Here is a 14,075-nt window from a genome sequence, read left to right on the forward strand (position 1 = left end):
CAACTGAATTCTCAATATTCTGCAGCATTAATAAAGAGATTGAAAATCCTGTTATGCTCTTATAGTCTCAGCTGGTTACTTTTAGAATTTTCTTATTAATTGTCAGAAGATTAGAGTTGAATTTTGATTTTTTTCAATGCCTCTGGTAGAAATAATGACATAGGTGTATATTAGTATGGATTAACACTGCCCAAATTGTGTTGTTTTCAATGCAGAGCTTGAATTTCTGCAATCCTCTAACATTCATTCATAGCACTATTAACTGAGAATGTTTGAATTAAGCTGGAAAAATGGAAGGTAAATTTCAACGTCTTGATGTTGATGGCTTCTGCATTTATAGATGTCTTAGGCAGAGATGCTTAGATGTAAAGTTTATTTCTTTGCGTAACAAGCTCTAGATATTTAATTTTAAATTGTAGTTCGAGATCAGGCATTCAGAGGCCCTTCCTCCTGTTGTCCATGGTGACTATTCCCTTTTGGCTGCAGCGCTGAATCTCTGAAACAATCACTTTCAAGCTGATTTTTTGGCTATATTTCAGCCTCTCAAAGCCTGGCACAGCCTTTCCCGATTCAAATATTAGCTTTTATCAGTTCTTCGCAGAGTAATTACAAGACTAAGCAGATTTTGTAACATCCAGGTTGTTTACTTAGCTCCTGGTAATGTCTTCTCATCAATCAGATGTTATAGCTATCAATTAAACATCTTCTGATGCTTCAGGTAGCCACACCAGATTACTTAGCGACTTGTTCTGTAGTCCAGGGGTCACAGAATGCAGTTGAACAGTGCTTCGTATAACTCCGCTCAAAATATTATATATTTTAGTATTCTAGCTTGAAAAAATGGAAAACAAAAGCTGGACCTAGACAACAATTATGCTGGCTAATACAGAGAGAAAACCAGGTCTAGAAAAACAGGACACATTATTATTGATTAACTAATCAAAGCAGGCTTCTGGCCTAGAATCCCTGTTGAAGCCGTCTGAGTGGGAGCAAGGTTTGGGAAAGAATTGCAAACCAAGTTCTTTAAAAATGGAGATTGGATACCCTTGTGAGAAAGACGGAGATTCATTGAGACCAGTTGGCTCACAGTGTAACCAGAGTCTGGTTGGATTGATGAGAAATCCATAGAATTTGATTTGGTATCGTCTGTCACTTGTTTTGGGGTTGTGATGACCGACCACAGTTCATCTGTTAGTTCAGATGCACTGTGGATTTATCCTGAACATCAGAATATAAATTATTATAAATTGTGTTGTCTTTCCAAATTTGTATGTGTAAAGATATAGCTGGGGTAAAGGAATAGTGAATGTTTAGATTACACCAGATTTCACTTTGGGAATTGAGTTGTCTAGTAATATCATCAGCTTGGATCGTAACATTTGATTAATGAGGTTTCACTGTATCTCTAATATATTACAATTTCTTAAAGGCAGGTTGCTTATGTTTTTTTGTATGGAGGAAGTATGTTCACAAATATTGTCATTTGCTATCTGTTTATGGAAGCTGCACGCTGGAGAAAGTACTTTTATAAATGTATTTTAAACACAAGGTGGAGCTGTACGCTAGTTTAGTGACCACAGCTTCACTCATTTCCGAGATTTGAAAATTTACGCTGATGTCAAAGGTTCATAACCAGTTTGTTTGATAACTTCTTGGGAGCAACGTTGTCTTTGACTGAAGTAGAGGAACATGTCCAAATTACAAGTGATTACCTGAGGAGACTGGCAGAAATCCTGGCAAAGTTGTTTCTTCAGGAGTTCTTTCACAGTTCGAATCAAGTGAGCCTTATGGACAGTCAGGGTCTATTCCTCTACGTATCTTTTTGAAGATCCAATGAAGCAGTCCAAAGGCAGAGTGGTAGCTAACTATGACTCAACCTCTTAATTATTCCTTATGTGGCTAAGGTTTTATAATTAACATGAAACTAAATCTGATTTATTTGAGTACAAAGTCTTTACTCTGTATGCCAGCTTCAGTGTTTATTATTAACATTGTTAAGTATTAGTTTGTGTTTTCTCAGCCAGTATAATTGTTTTAGAACAATATACTTAAGAGCATTATAATGTTGTTTTATTCTCTGGAAGGTTCATTTTTGCACTGAATGCTATTACGCATTTTAAACTCATTTTTCATTATCAGCAGCAGTATTGTGTGTCTTTATTAGGTCTCATTATATTTTTAAAAAATGGTATTGGTGATGTACTGCTTCCATCTTTGACACAACTTGGCCAACACAGCTTAATTCACACACTTTGATTCCAGAGAGCTTAGGCATGGTTGATGTACAGATCCAAATATGTGCATGAGTATCAATAGTATGAGTATAGCCAGCTGCCACTTTGTAGTGTATCATTACCAAACACTTGGTCCTCCAGGATGACCTTGTCCATTGGACTACTAGCTTGCTGGATTTTGAGAGGAGAGTGAGAAGAATCTTCTTCTGAATGACAGGTTGCATTAGTTGGGCAAACTGGTCAATTATCAACACAGTGCTCCAGCATTATGTGGACTTGTCCCAATCAAGTACTCAATCAACAGATTGACTTTTGTTCTTGAGTGTGTCATCTTTAATCGGCCTTGATCCCAAAGAGATCTTATTTATCTCCTTCATGGAAGATAACCTACTTCTATCCTGAAAGTTTTGCTACTATATATCTACAAATATGAATGGGAACATTAGAACAATTTGATAGATGTATTGTTATATAAAATTATGTAATTCAGTGAATTTATGGTTCCCAATCAGTGTCAGCTGTGGCAAGTTGTTTATTTTGTGCTTTCTTAGTTAAAATGCTTATGGCTTATGATGCCCTTGGAAACCTCTAAAAGTTTTGTCATGTGCTATTTCAAGTTTATGAAGGTAGTGGACAGTAGTAGTAGTGGTATGAGGGACATACATATTTTATGTAAATATCAGCAATTGATTCTCTGCCCAGCTCAATATAACTTTCCCTTTTCCTCCCACTTGAGGGTGCTCATGTGATATGCAGTCATTGTCCTTGCCCATTTAGGAGGGACAGTGGGTTGATTTGACTCAGCACTTCTCATGACAGCCATCAGTACTGTTTGTATTTGGATGATGGGAGAGCAGGACTGACCCTATTGGTTTTCTTTCCAGAAGCATTATGTTGCTTTACTTCACTCTCCCTACTGACCTGGTTGGGAGCTGCCAGTAAGAATGGGAAGCTTGAAACTGTCTTTGAATGAGAGGTTAGTTTAAATCCTAAGTACAAAGTGAACACCAAACAACAGCAACTAATAGGCTATTTAACTCTGAGCACTAAGAAGGATTTTCAATTCATTTATTATGCATAATGCATGTTTTGGTAAATGAGACCAACTTTGAGTTTCTTTATATTCAAGGACAGGGATGCTGAAAGCACATCAAGTGACAACTAAGAACTTGAGCCTAGCAGTTTCAGACTGTTTCTGGAAGATGGTGCGTGAGTCTGTGGAACAACAGGCTGATGCATTTAAAGGTAAATGTAAATTAGTACCTCATTCTGGTTTATAACCGAATTCACATGAAAACTGGATTATAATTTGAGTTATTGTGAATATTTGAAGGACAAAGCATACTTGGTTTGCTTTTATTATGTGAAAAGTTGACTTTTTTTAGATGTTATGAAAGGGAAGCTACAAAGTTACTTTGTGGTTTAAACTATATCTTGGAAGGCAAAGGAATAATTCTAGTGAAAATTTCTAATCAGAAAATGAAGCTTTTTTCGCATTATGATTTTACGAGATAGAAAAGGAAACCTGAAAAATCAAATGTTTTTGATTTATGGGAAGCATGATTTCCTGCTATTGTATTCATTCAACTTCAATGAAAGTTCAATTTTTTTTTCAGGAACGCCTTTCTCCACTACATTGTTATAACTTAAGCATAATCACAGTAATAAAAAGCTGGAGGAGTTGCTGAATTATATTTGTGTTTTAGTTTGACCTGTCTGTTGTGTCTGTATTGGCTCTTTGTAAAAGCAACTCACCTAGTTTCGATTCTAATCAGGCCCTGGAGATTTATCCACCTTTATCCCATGAATTTCCCCAAAACCATTTCTATTCTAATACTGATTTCCTTCAGCTCCTCACTAAAACTTGTTTCTGTCAGAATTTCCGCTACATCATTCGTGTCTTCCTTTGTGAAGACAGAGCAAAGTACGAATTTAATTCCTCAGCCATTTCTTTGTTCCTGGCTATGAATTCTCCCGTTTCTGACTGTAAGGGGCCTACATTTGTTTTTGTCAACCTTTTTCTCTTTACACACCTATAGACACTTTTACAGTCAGCTCGTTTACTTTCATACTTTCTATTTTGCCCTTTTTAATCAATCCCTTTGCTGAATTTTAAACTGCTCCCAATCCTTATGCCTGATACTTTTGCCAATTTGTATGCTTCTTTGAATCTAATAACATCTCTAATATCCCTTGTAAGCCATGGTTTGGCCACAATTCCCTTACCACTCTTGTGCCATACCAGATTAAACAACTTTTGAGTTCACCCATTTGTTCCTTAAATGCCTGCCATTGCCTGTTCACACTCCTTCCTTTCAGTAGCCAATTCATGTCTCACACTGTCAGAGTTACCCTTATTGAGATTCGGGACCCTGGTCTCAGAAGCAACTATGTCAGTATCCACCTTGACAAAGAATGCTATTATAGTCACTCATCCCTAAGGGTTCTGTCACAACCAGGTAGCCAACTAATCCTTTCACAGTGCATAATAGCCAATCCGAGATGGCCTGCTCCTTTGTTGGCTCCTCAACATATTGGTCCAGAAGACAGTCCTGTATACACTCCCTCTCCCTCTCCTGAGCAGTGACTGTGAAAACTGCAGAATAGCAAAGGCAAGTTTTGCTTTTGGTAGATTGCGCTCCACTGTATGGGAATGTCAAGAAATCAGCCCAGCAACAAAACTGAAGGTCTACAGCGCAGTGGTACTCACTATCCTCCTGTATGCCTGTGAAACGTGGACTGTGTATTGGAGGCACGCAGGACAGCTCAATCATTTCCACATGACTTGCCTTCGCAGAATATTATGCATTAGGTGGCAAGACAAAGTACCAGGCAATGAAGTTCTCTCTAGAGCAAGTTTACCATCAGTCCACATACTGCTGATGAGAGTAAAGACCCGGTGGGCAGGTCATATCATTCGTATGCCGGACGAGCGCATACCCAAGCAGTTCCTTTTTGGGGAACTTTCTGCTGGAAGATGCTCGCATGGAGGGCAGAAGGAATGTTACAAAGATACAGTGAAGGCCTCCCTGAAGTCGCTTGACATAGACACGACCACCTGGGAAACGTTGGCACAAAACCGCCCTACCTGGCGCTGTCCCATCCATAAGGGTTGTCAAGCTCACGAAGCAAGGTGCAATGCTGAAGCACAACTTAAGTGCGAGCTGCACAAGTCCAGAGTCACCAGTGCAACAACTACAGTGCCTACACAGTTCTGTCCAATATGTGCCAGGATATTCCCTGCCCGAATTGGCCTGATCAATCATCTTCAGACATATTGCATCCAGCCTCCAAATGACTAATGGAGTCAAGGTCCTCATTGATGACAATGGACGAACAACAGCAACCATCTGTTGCTTCCTTGAGTGGTACATAAGTGAATAGACCAGCAATGTCAAACAAGCATGTGGACACAGCATTGCTCTTAACATGCAAGCCCTATATAGTCTACGCAAAGGTAAAGGAATCCTCTACCATGCATGTGGAAAACTTGCTCAGAGCTGATTGTGCTTCTTGGGTAGCCGTACATACATGGACAACTGTGCACTGCCAATTGTACTAAAGAATTAAATTGACAAGTCAGTTTACAGTGTGGCTCACTTCCATGTGTTCGAAGCTACATATGTTCATACGCAGGGCCTTATCCTTTGCAAATAGAATGAGTGTGTCCGCGCATTGTGCCTTTTTCAACTAAACAAAGGCTTGGTGACAGCCATTCCCTGATTCATTCCACGTGACAATTCCCTTACCAATCTGATTGGAATTGCCTACTTTGACTTTAAACAACATCTTGGTAGTTAACTATTCCTTGGTGCATTCTCCATGGCAATGCCTTTACCAATTAGAATTCACTAGCTAACCGATTCGCACTTTCTCATTCAGTGGTGGAGGCTGCCTCGCTAAATATTTTTAAGAAGCGGGTTGATGGGTTCTTGATAAGAGAGGGGATTAAGGGTTATGGGGAGAGGGCGGGAAAGTGGAACTGAGCCACAACAGATCAGCCATGATCTTATTGAATGGCGGGGCAGGCTCGAAGGGCTAGATGGCCTACTCCTGCTCCTATTTCTTATGTTCTTATGTTGTTCCTCTTGAGATTTAGTATTCGTTGATTCTTTGCCATCATGTTTTTTTTCCCCCAACAGTGCTTTAATACTGTAACTAATGAACTTTTGTTTGCTAAGAGCTATTAATGCAATGTTTAGAATAGTATGACAGCCGTGGCAATTATAATTATATCAGGAGACAGACAAAAATGTGTAAAAGTAGGAATGCAGCCTTACTTTCCATTGACTCTTTGAATCACAGTGAATAACTTCAGTTTCAAGATTTTGGAAGATGATCCAATGGAAGTCAGAAAGTGTCATGTGTTGCAGATAATCGTTCTGGCTCTCATCATTTAGAAATATTTCCAGTAACAAAACAAATTGTAGGAATTGTGCAGCTCAACAAGAGTGTAGACCAAAAAGCTATCTGTCGTTTCAAGATTTTACAAAGCAATGCCGGAGTGGAAAATAGTCTTCTTTCTTGCACTTGTTAGTTGTGGCTCCTGCTTTAACAAAGACCTGCATGTTAAATTAACCACTGTTTACAATGGGGCACTTCACAGGTCAGATAATTTTAATCACATTCGACTTAGAATTTTTATTATGTATTATAACTAATATTAATTTTTCTAATTCTAGCTACTCGCTTCAACCTTGAAACTGAATGGAAGAACAACTATCCTCGGCTGAGGGAACTGGACAGGGTAACATTCAATTCTCAGTGAATTACTATGGTATTTATAATTAAGTGATCTTTTTCTAACTTGAATTTTTTTCATTAGAATGAACTATACGAGAAGGCGAAGAATGAAATTCTGGATGAAGTGATCAGCTTAAGTCAGGTTACTCCAAAACACTGGTAACGTTATTTTGCATCAGAAGATATTAAAGAAGTGCAGTCCAATTGGAATGTTAATTCTCAAAACAAATGTTAAATAATCTTAGCTTACCACTATCAGTATCAGATTGTTAACTGTAAAATTATGCTTAGTAGAGTTATATTGCTGTAGGTTGCAGTAAAGTCAGCAACCAGGTTTCACTCTTCATGTGGCTAATTTTTAATGTTAGGAGAGCATAGGCAGGAACATCATTTTTCTAACAGCAAAACATTTCTTAAAGTTTATCATGATCCAAGAGTGGAAATCTCAAAACCACTATATTTAAGGAAATTCAAGAGTCAGATTGGGACATCAGGCAGAATTTTATGTTTCCCCAGTTGGCCAGGACTAGTAGCCTTCCCACTGCCCTCGTGCTTAGCCCCACTACATGCCTCCACCATTATGCTAGTCAGGCAAAGCTGAGGGGAGCCTACCAATTATTGGCCACTTTCGTCCACTGTCCACCCTGTCTCATTTTCAGGGGCAATGGGCATCTGGCAGATTGCTCTGCTTGTAAATTATTGTATATCATGTTTTTATACCAGTGCATGCCCTGGAACCACTCTGAAACAGTGCAAAGCTTGAAGCATAACTGCAGTATCAGTATGGCAAAGCATAGAAGAGGCAATTGCTTTCTTAAAGATTTTTACTTTTGGAAGATATGCACAAAACTTACAATTTTAATGTGTGTCAAAACTATATTTTAAAATTGACATTGAGGAATTATTTATATTTAAATCAAATTCTGATGCAGATTATTTATTGTAGACTTAAGTTATTTGGGGTGAGGAATGTGAAAAGTGGTGAATGAGGTTATTGGTTTCCTCTTTTGACCTAATAGTACATCTTATGTACAAGGAGAAGGGTTACCTACGAAGCACAATCTGTGTTAACCCTAAGTCTTAAAGACCATCTATGGTGCAAAAGTGTGACATTTCCAAATGATTTTTGATGCCTTCCATGATTAATCTAGTAACACATTTATAACACATGCTATCCTTCACTCCCTCAACTGGCTCAATGTTCAAATAATCACTTGGCCAGAGGATCGTTGAAAAAACGGTATTCTTGCACCTGTCCTGATGAGTGCAAGTCGAAAAGCTTTGAAACATGTGTCTTTGTCAGCAATGTTCAAATACCGAAAAAAGATGCAGAGTGATAGTGTCATTGTGCACATTGAATGAAAAATCATAAAATACCTCTCCTGCTTCCTTAAAATTTAAAATGCTTTAATTTATAAAGCACCTTTTCATGTTTTTCTAATGAAATGCCTTGAAGTACATCACATAAGCGTGACAATAGAATCCAACGAGTATTGGTACAGCAAATTTGAGCTCTAAAATCAATGTAGCTTATATAATTACAGTTTACTCCTGAAAATGTTATTTTTGTACTTCAATGAATTGCCTAGTAATTTCTGTTAAGTCGCATAAATAATGCAGCAAAGTGAGAAATTGCTACTTGAAAGTTAAATTATTTTGATTTAAGCAACTTTGAATTAAGAGTATATAGTATTTAGATGTAATTGTACTTTAACACAAATAAGCATTTTAACCCATACTAATTAGACTGTGCAAAAATCATCTCCATAATTATTTGTGCAGTTGAGTACCACAAGATGATATCAGCAGATATATTCCCTATTTAGCAGTGATAGTTCCTTAGTTTGTGAAAGATGGATCCTTTTTACTGTTTTGAGATATTTGTATTCCCATTTGTACTTTTGAAATGTCAGAACAAAAGAATATGTAATCCAGCTTGTTTATTTTCTATACTGTTAGGACCAGTATACAGTTTCCAGGAAAACTGCTTCAAAGTAGTTAATCTTTAGTTCTATAAATCTTGTCCAGAAAATAAAAAGTCACGTTAAGAGTTGAAGGGTTAAACGCCAACTTAATTCCTAATAGTCCTATTGATTAGTAGTATAGAGTGAAGTATTTTGGGCAACTTGTAGAGGATTTAAATCTGTCCCTTAAGAAAGTACTTGGTTGTTCTGGGAATCTATGATAGATTAATAACTTTCAAGGAATGAGAAGGAAATAAATCAAATGTTACTGAATCAATTTGATGATGAATTGTGCAGTGCTTACTATTGTGTTTGGCATCTTGTTAGTATATTCACTAACTGGCCAGTTTTATGTTGGTATGAATTGAATGCAGTGGTATTTTACCCATGGGTCTAAAAATGTAAAAAAAAAATCAATATTGGGCCTGTCAACACAGTTTGATTTTTGAAGGTGGCAGACATCAGCTTTTAGCATTTGTCAGCAGCTAGGACAAGCATAGAATCAACTGATGACTATGGTAAAATAAAAATATGAAAAGTGAGTCATAAAGTTATTTTAATGTGGAGCAAAGCAAGATTATTGCAATAGACATGACTGGCTCTCAAACTGAGTCTTTTTTAAAATGGAAGGAATTAAGTATTTCTCTTAGCGCATACTCAGGTAGTCCTTTCTTGTTGAGACAAAATGTCAGCAGTGAACCCAGTTTTGCCTGCTACTGTATTTGGTCATTGGCATCATTCCGGCTGAGGGAGATGATAGGAATGCAACTTCAGAATTTTGATGCAGCCGGATGAGATCACCTGCACTAATGGTGGCTGAACAAGACAATTCTGGGCAGGCAGAGCCTGTCATAGGTGCTACATGAAGTTGTTCCTTGCTAGTGGTGTGGGATGATCTCCACTGGCATCAGCTCTGGATGAAACCACCATAGTGGTGAACTCCCACCCACAGCTGGTGTTGCCATTTGTATTGATCATTAGCCAGAGTTTCTCGCTTGTTGTGACTGACGCTAATGACTTTCATGTCTCTTAAAAGCATCCATGAATGGGAGCATTGGGTGCCCTGCTTTTCTCTTAGAACAAGTTATCTCCCCATGTAGCATATCCATGGGGATATGGCCGATTTTCATAATGTGCACATGCCCAAGCCAGCAAAACCACCTTCGCTTAATTAGTGCGAGTATGCTTGCTTTAGAAAGGGCTGCTTCAATGATAACTTTGTCTTTCAGTGTGATGCCAAGGATGCATCATATAAGCTGGAGCTGGAAGTCATGGAGCTTTTGTTTTTAGTAAGTATAAGTTGTCCAGTCTTTACTACCATACAGCAGTGTGCTGAGTATTCAGATCTTGTGGACAAGCACCTTGAGTCGGTCAGTTTGTTGCTTTTTCCAGTGAGTGTACTGACCGAATAAATATTTAGTATGGAAATTTTAGACTGGCTGATAGAAGATTGATTGCAAGCTGACGATTTGAAAAGGCAATTTAACATATTGGCGAAGAAAGCTTGCAATAGACATCAGAAATATAAGGACTTGGAAATGGAGGCATTGATTTGAAATTTGTTAGAGTTTCAAAATTACTGAAAAGGGATTTAGCTTTTAAGTGTATTATTGTGTTTCTATTTACTACGTATATTGTAGAATTTAGTACAATGTAGATGTTATACTTAAAGGGCTATATGTAAGAGAAATGCAATAAAACTAGAAGCATGTTCTCATAATGCACTTAGTTCATTAGTTAATTAGGCACTCTCCTCTAGATAAGGGAAGGGTGACTTTATAATCTCTTTAAGATTATAAAATGGTTGGGATACGGTAGATGTAGCAAAAATGTTGCTCAGGAGGGCAGTCCATTGTTGTTTGATGACGAGAGACCCCCTGCTACAAGTGCAAACATTGTTTGAAAACAGAAGCTGATTTGGCTGTGAAAGACCCAATGTTGATTAGCCTGCCAACGCTCATTGCCTGTGCGCCCACATGAACAATGGCAATTTATGCAGTCAAACAGAGGAAGCTTTGTGCTTTTAAATGCATACCCAAGCAAGAGCTGAACTCGACTGTTGGCAAAGTTAGTGTCATTTTTCATCTCGTGATAATCTTCTGTCAGTGTATCTGCCCCATGTTATCTTATATATCCATAATAAAATTATCCATTTCCATCTCTTTAACGTCACTCAATCCAGTCGTATCTCAGCTCATCAGTTTCTGGAACTGGTATCTTTTGTTATTTCTAGATTTGACTATTCCAACACATTTCTGGCAGACTTTCCACATTCCGCTCTCGACACTTGAGATCATCAGAAACTCTGCTACCTCTCCTTATGCAAAGTTCTGTTCATGCATCACCCTGTGCTCACTCACCTACAACTAAGCAACAACTCAGTTTTGTAATTTTCAGTTATTTTTAAATTCCTCCATGGTCTCGCTGCTCCCTATCTTTGGAATCTCCTGCAGCCCCATTACTCTGAGATATCTTTGCCTGACTAATTCTGGCCTATTCAGTGTCATTGGTGGTTGTGCCTTCAGTTACCTAGGCCAAGGTTCTGGAATAACTTCTCTAACCCTCACCTCTCACCCGTCACCCTCATTCATGATGTCTCTTGTAACCTGACTGTTTGACCAAAGTTTTAGCTGAATGCCCTAATATTATCTGCTGCTGCATGACATCAGGTTTTTTTTTAATAACACTCCTGTAAAATGTTTCAGTACTACATCAATATAAGTTGCTGTTCGGTCAGCACCTTCAGGAGAGAAGTAACATTTTATCGCTTAAAAAACTGACCCCCATTCTATTTACAAATTCTATCTTTTGATTTAACAATTATGACAGTATTTCATTTAGAAAACATCACGTTCAGTCCATTGAGTCTGCACCAACTCTGAAAGAGCATCTCACTCAGTTCCACCCATAACCCCACGTATGTACCATGGCTAATCTGCACATTTTGGGACTGAGGGGGGAAAACGGAGCACCGCGAGGAAACCCATGCAGACACGGGGAGAGCATGCAAACTCCACACAGTCATCCAAGGCCAGAAGCTGTGAGGCAGCCATGCTAGCCATTGTCTTTTAAACTTCATTAGTGTTACAATTGGCTTGCATTAATACTGCAATGAAATATGAGCACTTGAAATGGAGGCATTGATTTGAAATTTGCTAGACTTTCAAAATTACTGAAAAGGTGTTTAGCTTTAAGTGTATTATTGTGTTTCTATTTACTACATATATTGTAGAATTTAGTACAATATAGATGTTGTGAAAACATCTCCTGTGAAAATCCCTGAGTTGCCAAATTCCAGTGCCCGTTCGAGAACACTGAGGGAAAATTTAGCATGGCCAATGCACCTAACTAGCACATCTTTCGGATTGTGGGAGGAAGCCAGAGCACCCAGAGGAAACTCAGGTGTACATGGGGAGAATGTGCAGACTTCACATAGACAGTGACTCAAGCTTGGAATTGAACCCGAGTCCCTGGCGCTATGAGGCAGCGGTGCTCACCACTGTGTCACAGTGCTGCCCCTGTAGAATCCCTATAGTGCAGGAGGAGGTTATTCAGCTGATTGAATCTGCACCGACAACAGTCCTATCCCGTAACCTCACATATTTACCTTGCTATTCCCCCGACACAAAGGGGCAATTTAGCATGGCCAATCAACCTAACCTGAACATCTTTGGAGTGTGAGGAAAAGATTGGAGCATCTGAAGGAAACCAACGTAGACAGTGACCCAAGCCGGGAGTCGAACCCAGGTCCCTGGCGCTGTGAGGCAGCAGTGCTACCCACTGTGCCACCATGCTGCCATGGTAGGTAGGAAAGTAAGTTATGAAGAGGACATAAGGAGGTTGCACATCGACATAGCTGGATTGAGTGAATAGGCAAAAATCTGGCAGATGAAGCATAATGTGAGAAAGTGTGAAGTTGTTCACTTTGACAGGAAGAATAAAAAAGTAGAGTATTCCTTAAACAGAGAACGTCTGCAGAATTCCAAGGTGCAGAGGGATCTTGTAGTACCAATGCAAGTGGTACAAAGGTTTGTTTGCAGGTACAGCAAGTAATTAAGAGGGCTACAGTAATGTTATAATTTCTTACGAGAGGAATTAAACATAAGGATAAAAACAAAATTATTCCAATACTGGAAATCTTAAATAAAAACTGAAAATGCTAGATAAATCCAGAGTTTTTACTTTTTTACAATTCATTTATGGCATGTGGGCTTTGCTGGTTAGGTCAGCATTTATTGCCCATCCGTAATTGCCCTTGAACCATTGCAGTCCATATGGTGTGATGTGCACCCATAGTGTTTTTAGCGAGGGAGTTCCAGGATTTTTACCTGGCATTTGGAAGGTACTGTCTTAACGAGCCTTGATGAGTTCCAGCAGTGCATCTTGTACATGGTGCACATGTGCTCCTGTGTATTGGTGGTAGAGGGAGTGAATATTTGTGGAAGGGGTGCCAATCAACCTGTCCGCTTTGTCCTCAATGGTGTTGAGTTTCATGAGTTTTGTCGGAGCTGCACTCATCCAGGCAAGAGGAGAGCATTTCATCTCGCTGCTGATTTCTGCCCTGTAGATAATTGACAGGCTTTGGTAATTTGGGAGGTGAGTTAATCACTGCTGGATTCCTGGTGCCTGACCTTTTATCCTCACAGTGTTTATATGACTAGTCCTGTTCAGTTTCTGATCAATGATAAGCCTCAGGAGGTTGTTAGTGGGGTGGGACTAAGCCATGAATGTCAAGGGGCAATGTTTAGATTCTCTCTTGTTAGAGATGGTCATTGCCTGGAACTTGTATGGCATGACTGTTACTTGCTTAATGATATGTGTCCTGTTAATAACTTTAACCTGATTATCAGGTTAGTTGTAAAGACTCGCATTCTAATCAATAATCTGTAAACTGTCTGTGCTGTTATATGTTCTGTCTGAGGCCAGAACTCTCCATTCACCTGACATAAGAACATAAGAAATAGGCGCAGGAGTAGGCCATCTAGCCCTTCGAGCCTGCCCCGCCATTCAATAAGATCATGGCTGATGTGAAGTGGATCAGTTCCACTTTCCTGCTTTCTCCCCATAACCCTTAATTCCCCTGTCGATCAGAAATCTATCTACCCATGACAAATATTTAGCGAGGTAGCCTCCA

At 39.0% G+C, this 14,075-nt stretch overlaps 1 protein-coding gene across 6 annotated transcripts in view; it reads left to right on the forward strand.

Moving 5' to 3' along the window:
* opa1 (OPA1 mitochondrial dynamin like GTPase) overlaps positions 1-14,075 on the forward strand; it is a 111,737-nt gene that overhangs the window by 50,948 nt on the left and 46,714 nt on the right. For all 6 annotated transcript variants that reach the window (XM_080185653.1, XM_080185658.1, XM_080185652.1 and 3 more), the window contains 3 exons: positions 3,364-3,479; positions 6,917-6,981; positions 7,060-7,136. In XM_080185653.1, coding sequence (XP_080041779.1) covers positions 3,364-3,479; positions 6,917-6,981; positions 7,060-7,136 — 258 coding nt within the window. The remainder of the gene's footprint in view (positions 1-3,363; positions 3,480-6,916; positions 6,982-7,059; positions 7,137-14,075) is intronic.

Source organism: Carcharhinus amblyrhynchos, chromosome 3 (genome assembly GCF_965287045.1).
Source record: "Carcharhinus amblyrhynchos chromosome 3, sCarAmb.v2.hapA, whole genome shotgun sequence".
Lineage (NCBI taxonomy): Eukaryota > Metazoa > Chordata > Chondrichthyes > Carcharhiniformes > Carcharhinidae > Carcharhinus > Carcharhinus amblyrhynchos.